Source organism: Hylobates moloch, unplaced genomic scaffold (assembly GCF_009828535.3).
Source record: "Hylobates moloch isolate HMO894 unplaced genomic scaffold, HMol_V3 SCAFFOLD_2, whole genome shotgun sequence".
Lineage (NCBI taxonomy): Eukaryota > Metazoa > Chordata > Mammalia > Primates > Hylobatidae > Hylobates > Hylobates moloch.
The window spans coordinates 168,972,036-168,990,411 of NW_026652277.1; the positions used below are offsets into that span (position 1 = coordinate 168,972,036).

Genomic DNA, 18,376 nt, shown 5'->3' on the forward strand with positions numbered 1-18,376 from the left:
AATAATGTTTTCCATGAATAAAAAGTTTTACTTCTTCCTTTACACTCTAGACTCTAGATACCTTTCATTTCTTTTTCTTGCTTAATTGCACTGGCTAGACCTTCCAGTACAGTGTTGAATAGTGGTGAGGAGAATGGACATCCTTGTCATATTTTTGACATTTTTATCTTAGCTGGAAATTACTCATTCTTTCACCATTAAGTGTGGTGTTACAGGTTTTTCATTAATGCCCTTTTTCCATTGGAGGAAGTTCCCTTCTATTTCTGGTTTGTTGAGAGAGTTTTTGTCATGAATGGGTGTTTTATTTTGTCAGATGCTCTTTATTGAGATGAATGTAAGGTTTTGTACTTTGCTGTGTTGTAATATGGTATATTACATTAATTGATTTGGGGGTGTTAAATCAATCTTGTATTCCTAAGTCCTAGTTGATCATTGGGTGTATTCCTTTTTATGTGTTGCTGCATTCATTTGCAGTATTTTGTTGAGGACCTTTGCTTCCATATTATATGAAGGATATTGCTCTTGTAGTTTTTATTTCTTGTGATGTTGTTTTCTGGCATTGGTATCAGGGTAATGCTGGCCTCATACAGTGAGTTTGGAAATTTTCCTCTTCTCTGTTTTCTCAGAGATTGTGAAGGATTGGTTGTGTGTGTGTGTGTGTGTGTGTGTGTGTGTATTTTTAACCAAATTCTTTTACATGTTTGATAGAATTCAGTAGTAAAACTAGCTAGGCATGAGTGAGTTTTCTTTTGGGAATATTTTAAGTTACTAATCCAGTCTTTTTGCTTCTCACAGGTCTGTTTGGGTTTTATTTCCGTGTGTGTCACTTTTTTGTTTTTAAGATTTTTGGGGAACAGGTAGTGTTTGGTTACATGAATAAGTTCTTTAGTGGTGATTTCTGAGATTTTGGTACACCCATCACCAAGCAGTGTACACTGTACCCAATGCGTACTCTTTTATCCCTCACCGCCCTCCCACCCTTCCCCCGAGTCTCCAAAGTCCATTGTATCATTCATGCCTTTGTGTCCTCATAGCTTAGCTCCCACTTAAGAGTGAGAACACACGATGTTTGGTTTTCCATTCCTGAGTTACTTCACTTAGAATAATGGTCTCCAATTCCATCCAGGTTGCTGCAAATGCCATTATTTCATTCCTTTTTATGACTAGGTAGTATTCCATACGTATTCCTGAGTATTCTTTTTATTGCTACCATGGGTGAAAATAATAATTTCATTTCCAGATTGTTCATTGCCTCTCTCTCTCTATATATACATATATATACACATACATGTATATACACATATATACATATATACACATATATGTATAGAGTGAGTGTGTGTGTATATATATACACACACACACACATACATGCATACATACATACACACTAGATATTCTTTATCCGCTCATTGACTAATGGGCATTTGGGCTGGTTCCATATTTTTGCATTTGCAAATTGTGCTTCTATAAGCATGCATGTGCAAGTACCTTTTTCATATAATGACTGCTTTTCCTCTGGGTAGATACCCAGGAGTGGGACTGCTGGATCAAATGGTAGTTCTACTTTTAGTTCTTTAAGAAATCTCCATACTGTTTTCCATAGTGGTTGTTCTAGTTTACATTCCCACCAATAGTGTAAAGATATTACCTTTTCACCACCTCCACACCAACATCTATATTTTTAAATTTTTTATTGCCATTCTTGCAGGAGTAAGGTGGTATCTCATTGTGATTTTGATTTGCATTTCTCTGATCATTAGTGATGCTGAGCATTTTTTTTAGGTTTGTTGGCATTTGTATATCTTCTTTTGAGAATTGTCTATTTGTGTCCTTAGCCCACTTTTTGATGGGATTGTTTTGTTTTCTTGCTGATTTGTTTGAGTTCCTTGTAGATTCTGGATATTAGTCCTTTGTCGGATGTACAGATCGCAAAGACTTTTTCCCACTCTGTGAGTTGTCTGTTTACTCTGCTGATTATTTCTTTTGCCGTACAAAAGCTTTTTAGTTTAATTAAGTCCCATCTGTTTACCTTTGTTTTTGTTGTATTTGCTTGTGTGTCCTTAGTCATAAAGTATTTGCCTAAGCCAATGTCTAGAAGCGTTTTTCCAATGTTACTGTCTAGAATTTTTATGGTTTCAGGTCTTAGATTTAAATCTCTGATCCATCTTGAGTTGATTTTTATATAAGGTGAGAGATGAGAATTCAGTCTCATTCTTCTACATGTGGCTTGCCAGTTATCCCAGCACTATTTATTGAATAGGGCATCCCTTCCCCATTTTATGTTTTTGTTTGCTTTGTCAAAGATCAGTTGACTATAACTAAGTGTTTGGCCTTATTTGGGGTTCTCTATTCTGTTCCATTGGTCTATATGCCTGTTTTTATACCAGTACCATAATGTTTTGGTGACTATAGCCTTATAGTTTAAAGTCAGGTAATGTAATGCCTCCAGATTTGTTCTTTTTGCTTAGTCTTGCTTTGGCTATACAGACTCTTTTTTTGGTTCCATGTGAATTTTAGAATTGTTTTTTTCTAGTTCTGTGAAGAATTATGGTGGTATTTTGATGTGAACTGCATTGAATTTGTAAATTGCTTTTGGCAATGTGGTCATTTTCACAATATTGATTCTACCTATCCATGAGCCGGGGATTTGTTTCCAGTTGTTTGTGCCATCTGTGATTTCTTTCAGCAGTGTTTTTGTAGTTTTCCTTTTAGAGGTCTTTCACCTCCTTGGTTCAGTGGGTTTTTTTTTTTTTTTTTGGCAGCTATTGTAAAAGAGGTTGAGTTACTGATTTGATTCTCAGCTTGGTCACTGTTGATGTACAATAAGACTGCTGATTTGTGTACATTAATTTTGTATCCAGAAACTTTGCTGAATTCATTTACCAGTTCTAGGAGCTTTTTGGAGGAGTCTTTAGGGTTTTCTAAGTATACCTTCATCAAAGGCAAACAGCAACAGTTTGATTTCCTCTTTACCAATTTGGATGCCCTTTATGTCTTTCTCTTGTCTGATTGCTCTGGCTAGACCTTCCAGTACTATGTTGAATGGAAGTGGTCAAAGTGGGCATCCTTGTCTTGTTCCAGTTCTCAGGGGGAATGCCTTCAGCTTTTCTCCCTTCTGTATAATGTTGGCTGTGGGTTTGTCATAGGTGGCTTTTATTACCTCAAGGTATGTCTCTTCTATGCCGATTTTGCTGAGAGTTTTAATCATAAAAGGATGCTGCATTTTGTCAAACACTTTTTCTCTTTCCATTGAGATGATCATGAAATTTTTGTTTTTAATTCTGTTTATGTGGTGTATCACATTTATTGGCTTGTGGATGTTAAACCATCCCTGCATTCTGGTATGAAACCCACTTGATCATGGTGGATTATCTTTTTAATTAAGATTCATGTTGGATTCAGTTAGCTTGTATTTTGTTAAGGATTTTTGCATCTATGTTCATCAGGGATATTGGTGTCTAGTTTTTTTTGTTATGTCTTTTCCTGCTTTTGGTATAGGGTGATACTGGCTTCATAGAATGATTTAGGGAGGATTCCCTCTTTTTCTATCTTTTGGAATAGTGTCGATAGGATTGGTACCAATTCTTTTTTGAATGTCTGAAAGAACTCAGCTGTGAATCTGTCTGGGGCTGGACTTTTTTTTTGTTGACAATTTTTTTATTACTATTTCAGTCTCACTGCTTGTTATTAGTCTGTTCAGAGTTTCTGTTTCTCCTGATTTAATCTAGGAGGGTTGTAGATTTCCAGGATTTTATCCATCTCCTCTAGGTTTTCTAGTTTATGCACATAAAGTTGTTCATATAGCCTTGAATGATCTTTTGTATTTCTGTGGTATCAGTTGTAATATCTCCCGTCTCATTTCTAATTGAGCTTATTTGGATCTTCTCTTTTCTTGTTTTGCTTAGTTTTGCAATTGGTCTATCAATTTTATTTACCTTTTCAAAAACCAGCTTTTTATTTCATTTATCTTTTGTATTTTTTTGTTTGTTTCAATTTGATTTAGTTCTGCTCTGATCTTGGTTATTTCTTTTCTTCTACTGTGTTTGGGTTTGGTTTGTTCTTGTTTCTCCAGCTCCTTAAGGTCTGACCTTAGCTTTTCTGTTTGTGCTCTTTCAGACTTTTTGATGTAGGCATTTAATGCTATGAACAGGATTTCCTCTTAGCACCACCTTTTCTGTATCCCAGAGGTTTTGATAGGTTGTGTCACTATTATTGTTCAGTTTAGATAATTTTTAAATTTCTATCTTGATTTCATTGTTGACCCAGTGATCATTCAGAAGCAGGTTATTTAATTTCCATGTATTTGCATGGTTTTGAGAGTTCCTTTTTGAGTTGATTCCAATTTTATTCCACTGTGGTCTGAGAGTACTTGCTATAATTTTGATTTTCTTAAATTTGTTGAGACTTGTTTTATGGCCTATCATATAGTCTGTCTTGGAGAATGTTCCATGTGCTGATGAATAAGAGCAGTTGTTGAGTATAGAATATTCTGTAAATACCTGTTAAGTCCATTTGTACTAGGGTATAGTTTAAGTCCATTGTTTGTTGACGTTCTATCTTGATGACCTGTCTAGTACTGTCCGTGGGTTATTGAAGTTCCCCCTAGTATTGTGTTGCTGTCTGTCTCATTTCTTAGGTCTAGTAGTCAATTGCTTTATAAATTTGGGAGCTCCAGTGTTAGGTGCATATATATTTTAGAATTGTGGTATTTTCCTGTTGGTTTAGTCCTTTTATCATTATATAATGTCCCTCTTTGTCCTTTTTTTTTTGAGACAGTTTCACTCTTGCTGCCTAGGCTGGAGTGCAGTGGTGCAATCTCGGCTCACTGCAACCTCTGCCTCCCAGGTTCAAGCGATTATCCTGCCTCAGCCTCCCCTCTCTTTGTCTTTTTTAATTGCTGTTGCTTTAAAGTTTGTTTTGTCTGATATAAGAATAGCTACTCCTGCTTGCTTTTGGTGTCCATTTGCATGGAGTGTCTTTTTTCACTCCTTTACCTTAAGTTTATGTGAGTCTTTATGTGTGAGGTGGGTCTCTTGAAGACAGCAGGTACTTGGTGAATTTTTAGTCATTCTGCCATTGTGTATCTTTTACTGGAGCTTTAGGCCATTTACATTCAATGTTACTATTGGCCTTAGAGGTACTGTTGTATTCATTGTGCTGTTTGTTGCCTGAATCCCTTTTTTTTTTTTCATTGTTTTGTTTTATAGGTCCTGTGAGATTCCTGCTTTAAGGAGGTTCTGTTTTGATGTGTTTCTAGGATTTATTTCAAGATTTAGAGCTCCTTTTAGCAGTTCCTGTAGTACTGGCTTGGTAGTGGCAAATTCTCTCAGCATTTGTTTGTCTGAAAAAGACTATCTTTCTTTCATACGTGATGTTTAGTTTTCCTGGATACAAAATTCTTGGCTGATGATTGTTTTGTTTAAGAGGGTAAAGATAAGACCCCAGTCCCATCCAGCTTGTAGGGTTTCTGCTGAGAAATCTGCTGTTAATCTGATAGGTTTTCCTTTATAGGTTACCTGATGCTTTTGCCTCACAGCTCTTAAGGGTCTTTCCTTCATCTTGACATTAAATAGATGACTATGTTCCTAGGCAATGATCTTCTTGTGATAAATTTCCCAGGCATTCTTTGAGCTTCTTTATTTGGATGTCTAGATCTCTAGCAAGGCTCAGGAAGTTTTCCTTGATTATTCCCTCAAATACGTTTTTCACACTTTTAGATTTCTTCTTTAGGAACACCAGTTATTCTCAGGTTTGATCGTTTAACATAATCACAAACTTCTTGGAGGCATTGTTTTTAATTCTTTTTTATTTTTGTCTTTGTCAGACTGGGTTAATTTGAAAGCCTCGTCTTCAAGCTCTGATGTTCTTTCTTCTACTTGTTTGATTCTGTTGTTGAAACTTTGCAGTGCATTTCGCAATTCTCCAAGTGTGTCCTTTGTTTCCAGAAGTTGTGATTGTTTTTTATTTAGGCTGTTTCACTGGAGATTTTTCCATTCATATCCTATATAATTTTATTTCTTTAAGTTGGACTTCACCTTTCTCTGGTTCCTCCTCGATTTAACAGTTGACCTTCTGAATTTTTTTCTGGCAATTCAGAGATTTTGTCTTGATTTGGATTCATTGCTAGTGAGCTTGTGTGATCTTTTGAGGGTGTTAAAGAACCTTGTTTTTTCATATTACCAGAATTGTTCTTCTAGTTCCCGCTCAATTGAATAGACTGTCAGAGAGATCTTGGACTCAAGGGCTGCTCTTCAGATTCCTTTGTCCCACAGGGTGCTCCCTTGATGTGGTGGTCTCCCCTTTCCCCTAGGGATGGGGCTTCCTGAGAGTTGAACTGCAGTGATTTTTATTTCTCTTCTGGATCTAACCACCCAGTGGAGCTACCAGGCTCTGGGCTGGTCCTGGGGAGTGTCTGCAAAGAGTCTTGTGATGTGATATGTCTTCGTGTCTCTCAGCCATGGATACCAGCACCTGCTCTGGTGGAGGCATCAGGGGAATGAAGTGGACTCTGTGAGGGTCCTTGGTTTTATTTTTGTTACGTGAGCTTGCTTTGTGTTGGTTGGCCTCCAGCCAGGAGGTGGTGCTATCAGCTGTGGTGGTATGGGGCGGATGAGGCGGTGGGCAGGGCCTTAGAGCGCCCAAGACATTATGTCCTTTGTCTTCAGCTACCAGGGCGGGTAGAGAAAGATCATCAGGTGGAGGCAGGGTTAAGCGGGTCTGAGCTCAGCCTCTCCTGGGCAGGGCTTGGTGTGGCTGCTATGGGGGACAGGGGTGTGGTTCCCAGGCCAATGGAGTTATGTTCCGAGGGGGATTGTGGCTGCCTCTGCAGTGTCACACAGGTCACCCAGGAAGCAGGGGAAAGCCGGCAGTCGCTGGCCTTACCCAGCTCCCAAAAGGCCGGTCTCATTCCCACCATGTCCCCTACAAAAGCAGGGAGTTTACTCCCAGGCAGCCAGTGAGCAGGGCTGAGAACTCACCCCAGGCTACAAAGCTCGCAGCTGAGAAAGCTAGCACTCACAGTTCCACGGCCGCCCACAGAGCCTGCAGCGGCAATCCACCTCCTTCAAAACCTCCTTCAAAGGGTCTGTGGATTCTCTTCACTTTCCTGGTAAGTGTAGTTCTTGCTGCAAAAGTTTATGATGTGAGTCTCCACACACTGTTCTGTCCATCTGAGAGGGAGCTGCAGGTTAGTCCTGCCTCCCATCTGCCATTTGCCCTCCCCAGACTTTCTCCTCTAGTTAAAGTAATTGAAGTCTGTAGGAATTTGTCCATTTTAGCTGAGTTGTCTAATTTGTTGACATACAATTGTTCATGGTATTCCCTAATAATACTTTTAATGTTTCTAAGGCTGGTAGTGATGTCTGCTTTTGTGCTCTTTTTCTTGGCTAATAATCAATTTTGTTGGCCTTTTCAAAGAATCAAATTCTGATTTCATTAATACTCTCTCTTGTTTTGCTGGTTTCCATTTTTTTTCCATACTAATCTTTATTCTTCTGCATACTTTGGGTTTAATTTATTCATCTTTTTAAAAGTTTCTTGAGACAGAATGTGGTCAAGACAAAAATGATGGTAAAAATAATCTTCCAGAGCATTTTTTAAAGTAGTTTGTAAATAGAGCTTATATCTCAAACACATTCTAAAGGTGGTTTCTCAATAAGAAAAAAAAAGTAATAATATAAAATCAAGTAGTAGCTTTTTTTCCCCTTCTACATATCAGCCTCAGTCTGCTGGGATTATATTCCTTAGCACAGGGTTGGTGGCCCTTTCCAGGAAAGGGCCAGAGAGTGAATATTTTGGTTTTGTGGTCCATACAGTCTTGGTTACAACAACTCAGCTCTGCTGTTGTGGCACGAAAGCAGCCGTAGATCATGTGCAGGTGAGTAGATGTGGCTGTGCCCAGCAAAACTTTATTTACAAAGCAAGCTGCAGGCCAGGTGGGGCTGTAGCCAGAATCAGCCAACCCCCACTCTAGAACACTAAACACAATTAAGAAACAGTGCATTCTTCTTCGTCTAGCAGAGTTTATATAAAAATAGTATCCTCTTTCAGAAGCAGTCCCCTCTGGGAGCTGGATGTATAATGCTACTTTGTTTTCTATACTGCAGTAAAAAGGTGGACTACACTGCTCAGGTGTGGTGGCTGAGATAACAAGACTGGTTTCCTGGGCTTATACAGGATACTGAAGGCAGCTCTAAAGCAGGGCTTTCAAAGGCGTGTTGTGTGGTGACACGGGAAATGAGGTGTCATCTCCCAGGGCACAGCAGCCATTAAGATCCGTGGACATTCCTTTATGTTTACAGACTCTGTTTAGGTTTCAAAAGCTTTACAAAACTCCAAAATGGCCAAGAAGAGTTTCAGCTTGCTGTTGAAGACTGCATTTCTACCTACGGGAGTATGAGTCTGTCCTTTGAAGCCTGCTCTTTTTTTTCCTGTTAAAAGATCAGTGTATTTTCCCAGAAGGGATCGGTTTGTTATTGGCTATGTGATGAAGCAGGTAACTTGTTAGTGTGGTGTCTGAGGTCATGGCAAGTCACAGATTTAACACTGTGATGGAAATTCCCATGACATGTGCTGCTTGAAACGTTTATCACATCACCCATCCCTGTAACCTAATAGCCTCGCAAATTCCCAGCCTCCCCTGAATTAACAGAAGGGTCACAGGCTTTCCACTCTGGGGCGAGTCCTCTGGTAACCTGCTCCAGTGTTCTGGCATTTTGTCAAGTCACTTATTCTCTTCTTGAGACAGCTATTGTCAGCCATAGGAGCACAGTTCTTTTCATGTATCATTAGGTGGTTTGTTCTAGTCTGTTGGAATCATTCCTGTTGCAGAGTGACTTGCAGACACGTGCAACTTCAGTGGTTTTCTAACCACCTTTTCATGTCATCTGTCCTCAAAGTTGGCAGGATTGCTTTGTTACACAACTCCAAGATATACTGTTTCTATTGCATTTTATTCTTTACTCATGATCTTCCTCCATTGCCTCTGCGTCCACTTCAGAATTAATTACTGTAAAATATGTGTTTGTTTTGGGCTGAAATCAGCCTCATCATATTGCTTGTTCATGCTGTCTATACTTGACTATTCGTGTATGTATTTGAATATTGCTGTCTCCCCTCACTGTAAGTCATTCATCTCTGCTTCCCAAGTTAATAGTTTTCTAAAACTGTCTTGGCTTTCCCAGGCCTCGCTTCAGTTTGTTGATACGTTTTTAGAGAGTGTCAGAACCAACGGTTGCTGTAGGTGTTCTGACAGTAGCAAGAGCGCCGCATTCTGTGCCGTGGATTTACGCTCATCTTCATGCAACAAAACAGACATCCCTGCCCTCATGGAGTATATAGTCCATAATCAGGGAGACAGACAGATCTTGCATAAGTAGTTAAATGTGAGACATGCCCCCACCCCGGCCCCACCCCCAGCCTTTTCTGTCATCCTGGTAAGAGATGATGGGGAATTTGGTAAGAGATGATGGGGAATTTGGTAAGAGATGATGGGAAATTTGGTAAGAGATGATGGGGAATTGGCCTAGAGAGGGAAGTTCAGGCAAAGGCTCTGAGAAAGGCAGTCATAAGGAGGGAGAAAGAGAATGAAGCCTGGGGAGAGGGGCGGGGAGAGCATGGCATCATGGTAAAGCTGGAAGAGGTGGGGCAGTGGCGCAAAGGGCTAGAATGGCCCAGACCAGGCAAGGGAGGTAGCAGGGGTCCACTGCAGGGCCATTCCACTTTCCCTGCAGATACTGGCTGAGGCAGTGTAGAGATGTGCATTTTTCCAAGTTAAAGTTTCAGTCAATTTTATTTCATCCAATCCAGTAAGCTGTGTTGTCTAGTAGTATCCACACATACTTTATTAGTTTTATCTTTGTTCAACCCACCAACAAAAATTTGGAAAGATTGCTACACATGACAGAGCGACAGTACCCTAGGGTGACATGACAGCCCATATATCAGTTCTCTGTTTCACATTAAAAAGTTACCATTCATTCAATCCAAACATCCACCCAATCCACACATTCTCTCAAAGACTAGCATGGTTCTGTCCAATACCTTGCTCTAATTCCAATTCATTCGTTCTGATAACTTATTTGAAAAGGCACATTTGGTCAGTCTGATATCATTCTTAGGGCATCTTTGCTCTCTCCTGGCCATTACTGCTTGCTTTTATGTACTGAAAAGTCATCCATTGAATGGTCTGTTCCTGAATGTGGCCACAAAGCAGTCTGTAAAACCCACTCACTTTCCCTCCTTAAATTGCCTCCCTCCAGGTCTGTTTCCTGAAAGATCGTCCCTTAGTGGGTCACAGTAATCATGAACCCTGGGTACAACTGATACAGGCTGAGAAGTAGGAATTCACTGTTCACTTAGAGCAACTCATTCCCTGGCCTGAACCGGGTGTGTTCCACCCTTGCCCATGGTTAGATCTCTTTCCTTGATAGAACAAGCAAAAGAGCATCTGTTGACTGGGCGGCCTGGGCCAGCCTTGCTGTGTTTGCCTCAGATGCGAGTAAGGAAGCTCCAGTTGTAGCCTTGGCGCAGCCGGGGCCATGCCATTGTTACCCGGAACTGGCTCTCAGCGTTGTGACTTAGACGCTTTACAAGTCTGAGCCATCCCGTACTAGTTCATCAACTTTCCTTCCTCATCATCTGCAAAGATACAGAGAGAATGGCATTCTGAAATTCCATGGATGACTTTTCTGAATTTCCTAGAATGTTTGGCAAAGATCTGGCTAAAACTAGTACTATGGAATAGAAAAGGAAAAGTGACATTTGCACAAATTATTTTGGAAATGCAAAGGAATTATTATGCAGCAATCTTAACTTTGTGTACGTACCACTCACCTCCCTTAAAATTCAACAGAACCAGAGGTGCCAGAAATGGCAAAACATATCTAGTCATTCCAATATGTAAAACAAGACTGCCTTGTTTTTTTAAAAAAAAATTAAATGTAAAAATTGTATGACTCTTACCCAGTGAAAAGCTTTACTAACACAGCCCTGGGTGCTATTTCCAGATACTGAAAAGATCTAAGTAGGTGCATAAGAACTGCTTTTTAACCCATTCACAACCTTCATATTAAACTAGGATGAGGCTGCAGGAGCTGAGGAAGGCAGGCCTGGGTGGGAACCTGGATGTCCTTTCCTGGAGAACAGCTTTGCTATTTTCACTGGTAACTCCGAAACTTCAAAATATTGACCGTACAAAGTACTCAAGTTTATTTTGGCCTAATTATTCTTAAGAAAGGTGGTTCTTTTTTAGAAAAGGGAAGCAGAAGCTAATTGAAATTCCATTACTCAGGCCTCTAGTAAGTGCCCCCTTCATGTAGTCACTATTCACGGAGGGCCATGATGGCGAGGCCCTGCTGGGGTGCAGGGCAGGGCCGTGAGCTCAGGAGCCCATCCCTGTGCTCAGAGAGATGGGGCTCCAATCAGGAGACACACTATGTAGGTGCAATTTCTTATTTTAGTTTTTGACCAAAATACCAGTAATTTCAAAACAGGTGAATGTCGTGATCGATACTGTGTCAGTTGGTGATGAATGCTGTGAATTCTATTGAATGTCCTGGACCAAGAGGGACAGCAGCATGTCCTTAGTCCTCAGCCTAAGAAGTCCATCGAGTCCTTCTCTCGAGTTGTACGTCTGTTGTTTTCAAAAGCCGTTGTGACAGGTCAAAACCGTGGAATATTTGGTTTATGTTTAAATGTACTTGACACTCCGGAAACACTCAACCTAAGCCCTGGATGCAGGAGGCAGGGATGCTGAGGATGTGAATTAGAGTGCTGGGATGTGCTAATGCCTAGGGAGGCATCAGGCACTGTGCTGGCTGGGGGGATTCTGTGATAACTGGGCCCTGGGCCTTCATTACGGTTTTGGAGTGCAGAGAGATTGGCATTTGTAAAGACTGCTTGCTTACCCTTTGTCTGGCATGCACATTCAGGAATGTGACTTCAGCTTCATTCATCCTGGCCAAAAAAAAAAAGTTCAAAAAATTGTTTTCAATTAAATTTCTGAAGATATTTGTAGGGAAACACCCTTCTGAGATGCAACCAATTTCTTGTCCACACAGCCACCATATCCTTATATAGATGGGGAAAAATCCAGAAAAGGGGGATTTTCAGCAGCTGGCTTGAAGACCCTAAATGGTCCCTTGGCAGAGGCAAAGAATGAGCCCAGAGCCTGAGATTCAAGACGCTGGTCTCTTCCGAACGCACCGTGGAGTAACGCGGTGCACCTGCAGATGGCGCACTCAGCAGCCTGGAATGCCAGCTCTCATGCCCTCACCTAGAAACGCCTCCTTGTCTGAGCGGCTGTTGTCTCTCAGCAGCACCTGTCAGCATAGCTCAGCCGCTTCTGCCCCGTGCCAAGGCGTGACTAGGACCAGAAGAGTCAGAAAGCATGGCAAAGCTAGCATATCCGTGAGCATGTTGCACATGGGCTTGTCTAAGTATTTCCTTCTCTGTAAACATCACTTAGGAGCTACGTCAGTTAAGGCGTCGTAAGACACAGGTGTGATGAAGGCATTATGAGGGGACTACTCCACAGGACCTTCGGGAGTCGCATTTTGGGGGGCTTTCCTAGAAGCTCTGGGGGAAGGAAGCAGTGGCCTCCTGGTCAGCTACAGAAACAGGCGGGTTAGGGCCTGTCTTGCTTTCATGTTCTTTTAAACACAAATGGCAGCTCACAAATATTCCTCTAAATATTCCTCCATACAGCCTAGGGCCCCCTCAGGAGACGTGCAAACCAAAGTATTTGTTTTTCTCACTTTATCTTTAACCTAATATATGAAAAGTCTGGACCATTGCTTTAGAGCAAGCTGGATTAAATCGCTTGTTTTGAGCAGGAGTAGAGACCCTAGAGAATCTTCACTGGATACCTTTCTCCACACTTTGGTCAATATTGATGAGTAAGTTCTAAAGCCTATGCGAAGCCCATTCTGTTTTGCTTGGGGACCAGCCAGACCACTCCTCCACTCCAGTGGGGCCTTCTTTGTGTCTTTCACATCAACTATTACAAGTTTTGGCTGGACAATTAATGACATTTAAATCACTGTCCCACATATGGATATATTAGAAAAACCCTAATGTTTTAACATTTTTTTTAATCATCAGCTACTTTTACAAGGCTTTGCATGCATTTGTTTAGGGAATACAGCAGTTGAGATATTCCAGTACTACTGTGTGCTCATATAAAAAAAGTTGGTTTTCTCTTTGTCGAAGTCAATAGGGTGGTAGACTAACTCACAGAGTGCCTTACTACTTCCTCCCGATTAATCGTGTTCACTATATAGTGGCAGAATCAGTCCAGTTCCCCAGACCTCAAGCTGCATCTTCCAAATGGTTGGTGTCTTTTAACAGAGTCCCCGTGGGCTGGCTTTCCTGGAAGAAGTCCATTAAATTCCCTGCTTCTATAAGCTGCAGGAGTTGCCTAGGATATGGCCCGTCATGTCTGGGGATGACACTGCATTGCTCCAGATTTCACTCAAGGTTCGTATTTTTCTCTGCCACCTTGAATTACAGAACAGGCTCTCAGTAGTGTGATAAGCTTTAAGCTAGAATGAGATGGAAAGGTAGGAAAGACAGGAAGTGTAGCTCTCAGTCCACGGGGCTCTCCTTAGGGGACAAAAAGATGGCTTAGGCTCCGTGGGTTTTCAGCTCGTAGAAAAACCAACACCCTGGGGACCAAAGCAGTTCTTTGCTGAGGAGATGGTGACCTCCGTGTGACCTGAACATGGGTGAAGATATCTGAGGAGGAGTGATGAGCTTTCGTGCAGGAGTACCCGTGGTTGTCTGTCTGTGTCATTAAGGGTGCAGGGTGGAAGGAAACCAGGTTCCCAGGCCGCATAACAACATTGTTCTTTGTGGACAGGTCAAATGACTGATGAGAAAGAGGTCCAGATCTCTCCCCAGCACGCCACATTCTCTTTTGGCTCTAAGGCAATTCAAAACTTAGCGCTCACTTAGTTATTTCCTAAGAGAATTCTGCCTGCATTCCTCCAGCCTGGCACCCAAAGGCCCTAGCAGGCAGCCTGTTTGCTTGCTTGTGTGTTGTGTGATACCAGAGCCAATTCAGAAGAAAACTGAATGTCTGTGGGCCACCAGATCTATGTTTTTAGAACTTGATTACCTCTGTGTTGGATGGAAGAATGGAAATGAGAAAAATAACACATTTTTAGTACAAGAAAATTTCTGAGCATTTTTGAGAAGTAGCAACACAGAGGCAGCTTTCTAGTCTTTCATCCTTGGCTTAGTGCTTTAGGATTCTTAAAGTGTGCCTCTTTTACCCTTGACACACCCCAAGAGGTAGATATCGTCACCCCCATTTTGCAGATGGGGAAATGAGTCAGCAAGGAAAAGTGTCTCACCCAGATCCTACAGCCGCTGAGTTGCAGAGTTCAGGTGAATGGTGTAACTCAGCATCACGGACCCCTCCAAGAACCAGCCCGGATAATCCAGGCGCAGGTCCACTAGGGCGTGCTCACAGACACACAAGGCTACACACCATGCACACCTCCACTTCTCCAAGGGCCCCTCTTGTCTAAGGTCACGTCTTTTGCCCACAGATCTCTGCACACGGTGCTTCACGCCCTGTGCAGGGTGGGCAGATGTGCTGGGCGCTCCCATCAAGCCTGCCTGCAAGGCCACCAGCGAGTTAACTCAGGCCCTGGGCTCTGCAGTACGCCCTTCCCACAAGTCAGCCAGGATTTGTCCCCTTTTTCACTTCTGCGGATTCAAATTTATTTGTATCAACAATGCCTTATTGTCCTGTAAGCGGAGGGAGCTTCTCTAGAGCTGTCTTGTAACTCCTTGGCTTATCTAGTTTGGTTGTGCTTGATAAACAAACAATGACTAAATGAGTAAATAGCCAAAAACATGACTGCATAGAATAGGCCTTATAATGTGTGGCCAGTTTTTGTATGGAGCAATTCATTCCTTCTCATGTTACCACAGCAACACAGGCAGCTTTTCTCGGCAACTTGCAGCTGCACACCAGGAGAAAGACGTATCCTTCCAAACTCATGCTCCAAATACACATCGGTCCAAGTGCCATTGGTGTCTTGGCCTAAGATGACTTAATAGCTAGTATTTAATTGTTCTGCAAAAATAGCACTGCTTTTAGTTTCTTCTTCTTTTGCATTTTTGGCACCTGTTGGCTGACAGCAGTCTGCAAAGGCCGCTGGAGATGCTACAGGGCAGAACTATTCCGTGGAGTAAAATGGGAGCAGACAGGAGCCTGGAAGGAAGGCAGAAGCCTGGGGGTTTTTTTGTACATGGGATGTCGCTCTGATTTGACCCTGATCAGAGCAGGACCTGGCTCCTTGAGGGCTGCAGACAAGCTCTACATGCTGGGAAGGGGTGAGGCATTTTATAAAGTGAACCTGCATTTTATTAGGGGTGACTTTGGCCGTCACTGCTGAGAGGAACAGTCGATGCAAGCTCATCTCACAAATCACTACAGAATGCCCAGGCTGTACGCTCATGACGTTTATGTTCAATTTCAAGATCAGTTTCTTCAGGGAGTTGGGTACATATTCAAGACTTACGCCGGGAGACTGCATTGCAGAGACCGAGCGAACCTCTCCCTTGCTGTGTGCCAGGGACACGCTTGGTTGGTCTCCACGCACGTGCTTGCCATCTCTGCCCTCACAAATGCTCGTGGGCTCCTGGACCTGTGTCTCCTGCCAGGAGCTGTGCTGGCCTGCCCACCCCTCTCAGCTGCCCACACCTCTGCGGCAGCTGCCTCCTGTGAGCAGGATCTGAAACACCGAAGCCACGGGCAAGGGCAGGATGGAGGGGCAGCAGTCTATGTAAACATACACCACAGATGACCCAGACAAGCACTTTAATTTTTTTTTTTCTTGGAGGCATAATTTAGTCATCTCACCTAAAGCACTTTTCACTTTATCTCTGGCAACCAAGGGTTACAGAAAACTCAGCACCAAAGGATGAAAGGGGAACTTGTCCCCTTCGGTCCCCAGCCCTGCCCTCCCCTGCAGCCTAAAATACCCTTTCCATGATCACAGAACAAAGTTCACACTCACCACACAGCCATTCTCACACACACTCACACAAAAAGAAAACCAAAGCCCACTAAAGCACATGGGGAAAAAAAGATTACAAAGCATCTTCCTCCCCATCCGGCCTTGAGACCAGACTCCCTGGCTGGAGAGGTCGTGACTTCCACCGTGCCCAGCAGGGGCTCACCCAGCCTTCGTCACCGTGTCCCACTAAGGAGGATATGCAGAGGCCACCAGTTCCCCAAGGTTCCCTTCGGATGGTGACACCTCCCTGAGTCAGTCATTCAGTTTCTGCTTGCTGTCAGAGTTGCCGTAGGCAGAGCCCTTGTCAATTTCCGTCACACCAATCATCCATCGAACTCCCATGGAGGCTGCAGAGACAGGGAGAGCAGAGTTAGGAGTAGCCCGAACAGACTACAGGGCCGTTGCCCACAGAGCATGTGAGAAGGCCCGTGGCCCCAAATCACAAGCACCAGCTGAGAGCTGGCGGGTTTGAGGTGCCATCATCCTCCCGGCTTTACAGTCATCCTTAAGTGTGGACAGCTATGTGACATTAAGACAAAGCAAGGCTGCTCTCGTGGGGGTTTTCCTCCTTGGACCCTGAAGGTGAATGATTTGGCAAGCCACGCACAGCTGTTCACAGGGACTCAGAGAAATCCCTGGCTGCTTCTGCTGGCCCCCAGGTAAAGAGGATTCTTTTGTGAATGAGGGACAGGAAGTTAACAGGGCATGTTTGGTGAAGTTTTATAAAGAACAGACCAGGAGCCTGGAAGATGCAAGAGCTCGAGTATCGAGTGCCCAGCAAGTTTCAGCACTGCTTTCGGTGCAAGTGTTAGAGCAGTGAGAAAATCCCCGCCCTCTCCTCTGACGGCAGGATTTGCCTACACCAGAGAATGGGCAGGACCCTTGTGGGAGCCCAGTTTAATACAGGAAGCTGGAAAGCAGGGCCTAATGCTCAGAAGTTGCAATTTCAACTCCTCCCTGTGGAGAGGGCAGATTTGGTGAGGTCCTTGGGTGCAGGGCCCAAGACTTCATCATTTGATGTGCTCAGCACTGGGCATGGGGCTTGGAAAAAACAGTCCGTTTATAATACATGTTTAAGAATGGAGAGACGAATAAGTGAATGAAATCCCCCGAATCATGATGCACGGGATTACCTAGCATTAGCATCGTGGTCGATAAACTAACTGGGACATGAATGGAGGAGCCTGGGATGGGCGAATCCAGCCCAACCAGCAGGACCCACGCATCTCCCGTGGGTCATTTACAAACGGGAGGGCTCCTGCGTGGAGCGTAACAGTAGCAGTGGGAGTGGAGTTATTGTAGAGCAGAAAGAAGTGAGTAAAACATGGACCATGTGGCCTTAGAAGAGTAAGACACAAACACAAAGTCCTTCAGGGAAGAATGCAGTCAGGTGCAGGCTCAGAGTAACGGGCCAGGGCAGTCAGCTCCTCAGATGCTCCTGGAGACGCCCTGTGTCCACACTGCACCCCTCAGATGCTCCTGGAGACGCCCTGTGTCCACACGGCACCCTGGACAGTGCTCGGGCTTCTTTTTTTTGGTACTCGCTACACACCTGGGTGGCCCTGTCTGCAGCCTTCATCCTGAAGGGGCCCTTCTCCAAGACGGCATGGGTCTGTGTGCCTTGCTGTTGCCTGCTATTGAAGCAGAAGGGCTGAGCTTGCTCCCGCCCTACCAGGGGCCCTGGCATCTGCAGCCGCCCCGGACCCTTGGCCAGCCTCAGCAGCATGGCGGGGAATGGGGGTGCCCCTGGGCCTGCCTTAAGGAGATGAGGTGCTTTCTTCTCCATCCTCTTCTTTATCTTTTTTCCTTACAAGGTATGGGTGTTGTTTTAATATTTTAATTTTTAACACTAAAATACATCTTAATTTTTCAAAAGACTATATAGCAGGGTCTATTTGAGGAACAGGAACCAGCTTGTCTACTGCACCCATATGCTGTAGAATTGGTTGGCTCAGTCAGAATGAATGAGATAGGTTTATGTGCTGTGACCTGTTTTGGTGGTTATGATTCATCAGGTGAAAAGGCAAGTTGAAGAAACTCCACTGATGTGAGTTTATGTATGCATATATGCTGGAGACTGGAACAACCATGTGCATCAAATTGTCATTAGCGATTATCTGGGAAGTAGGCTCAGTGGGAATTTTCTCCTGACACACTTTCCATTTTTGGCGCTTGTATGTTGCTTGGGCCTTTTATAGTGAGCATACTGCATCTTTGTGTTTCACAGAAAATAACTGAGTCCTGTCCATTTGGAAGAAGCACGTGATCTCTGTGTGCTTGGACAACGTGCCATCTCTCCCGGGCTCTCCAAAGCCTCAGAGAGGATGCCAGGCTCAGGGAGA

General features: G+C 43.3%; 1 protein-coding gene across 4 annotated transcripts in view; it reads right to left on the bottom strand.

Moving 5' to 3' along the window:
* Positions 1-9,566: 9,566 nt before the first annotated feature.
* AGPAT4 (1-acylglycerol-3-phosphate O-acyltransferase 4) overlaps positions 9,567-18,376 on the bottom strand; it is a 193,619-nt gene continuing 184,809 nt past the window's right edge. For 3 of the 4 annotated variants that reach the window (XM_032162036.2, XM_058435648.1, XM_058435649.1), the window contains one exon: positions 10,465-16,381. In XM_032162036.2, coding sequence (XP_032017927.1) covers positions 16,287-16,381 — 95 coding nt within the window. In that variant the 3' untranslated portion in view covers positions 10,465-16,286. Of the gene's footprint in view, positions 16,382-18,376 lie in introns of all 4 variants that reach the window. The other variant, XM_032162026.2, reaches the window with a different exon arrangement.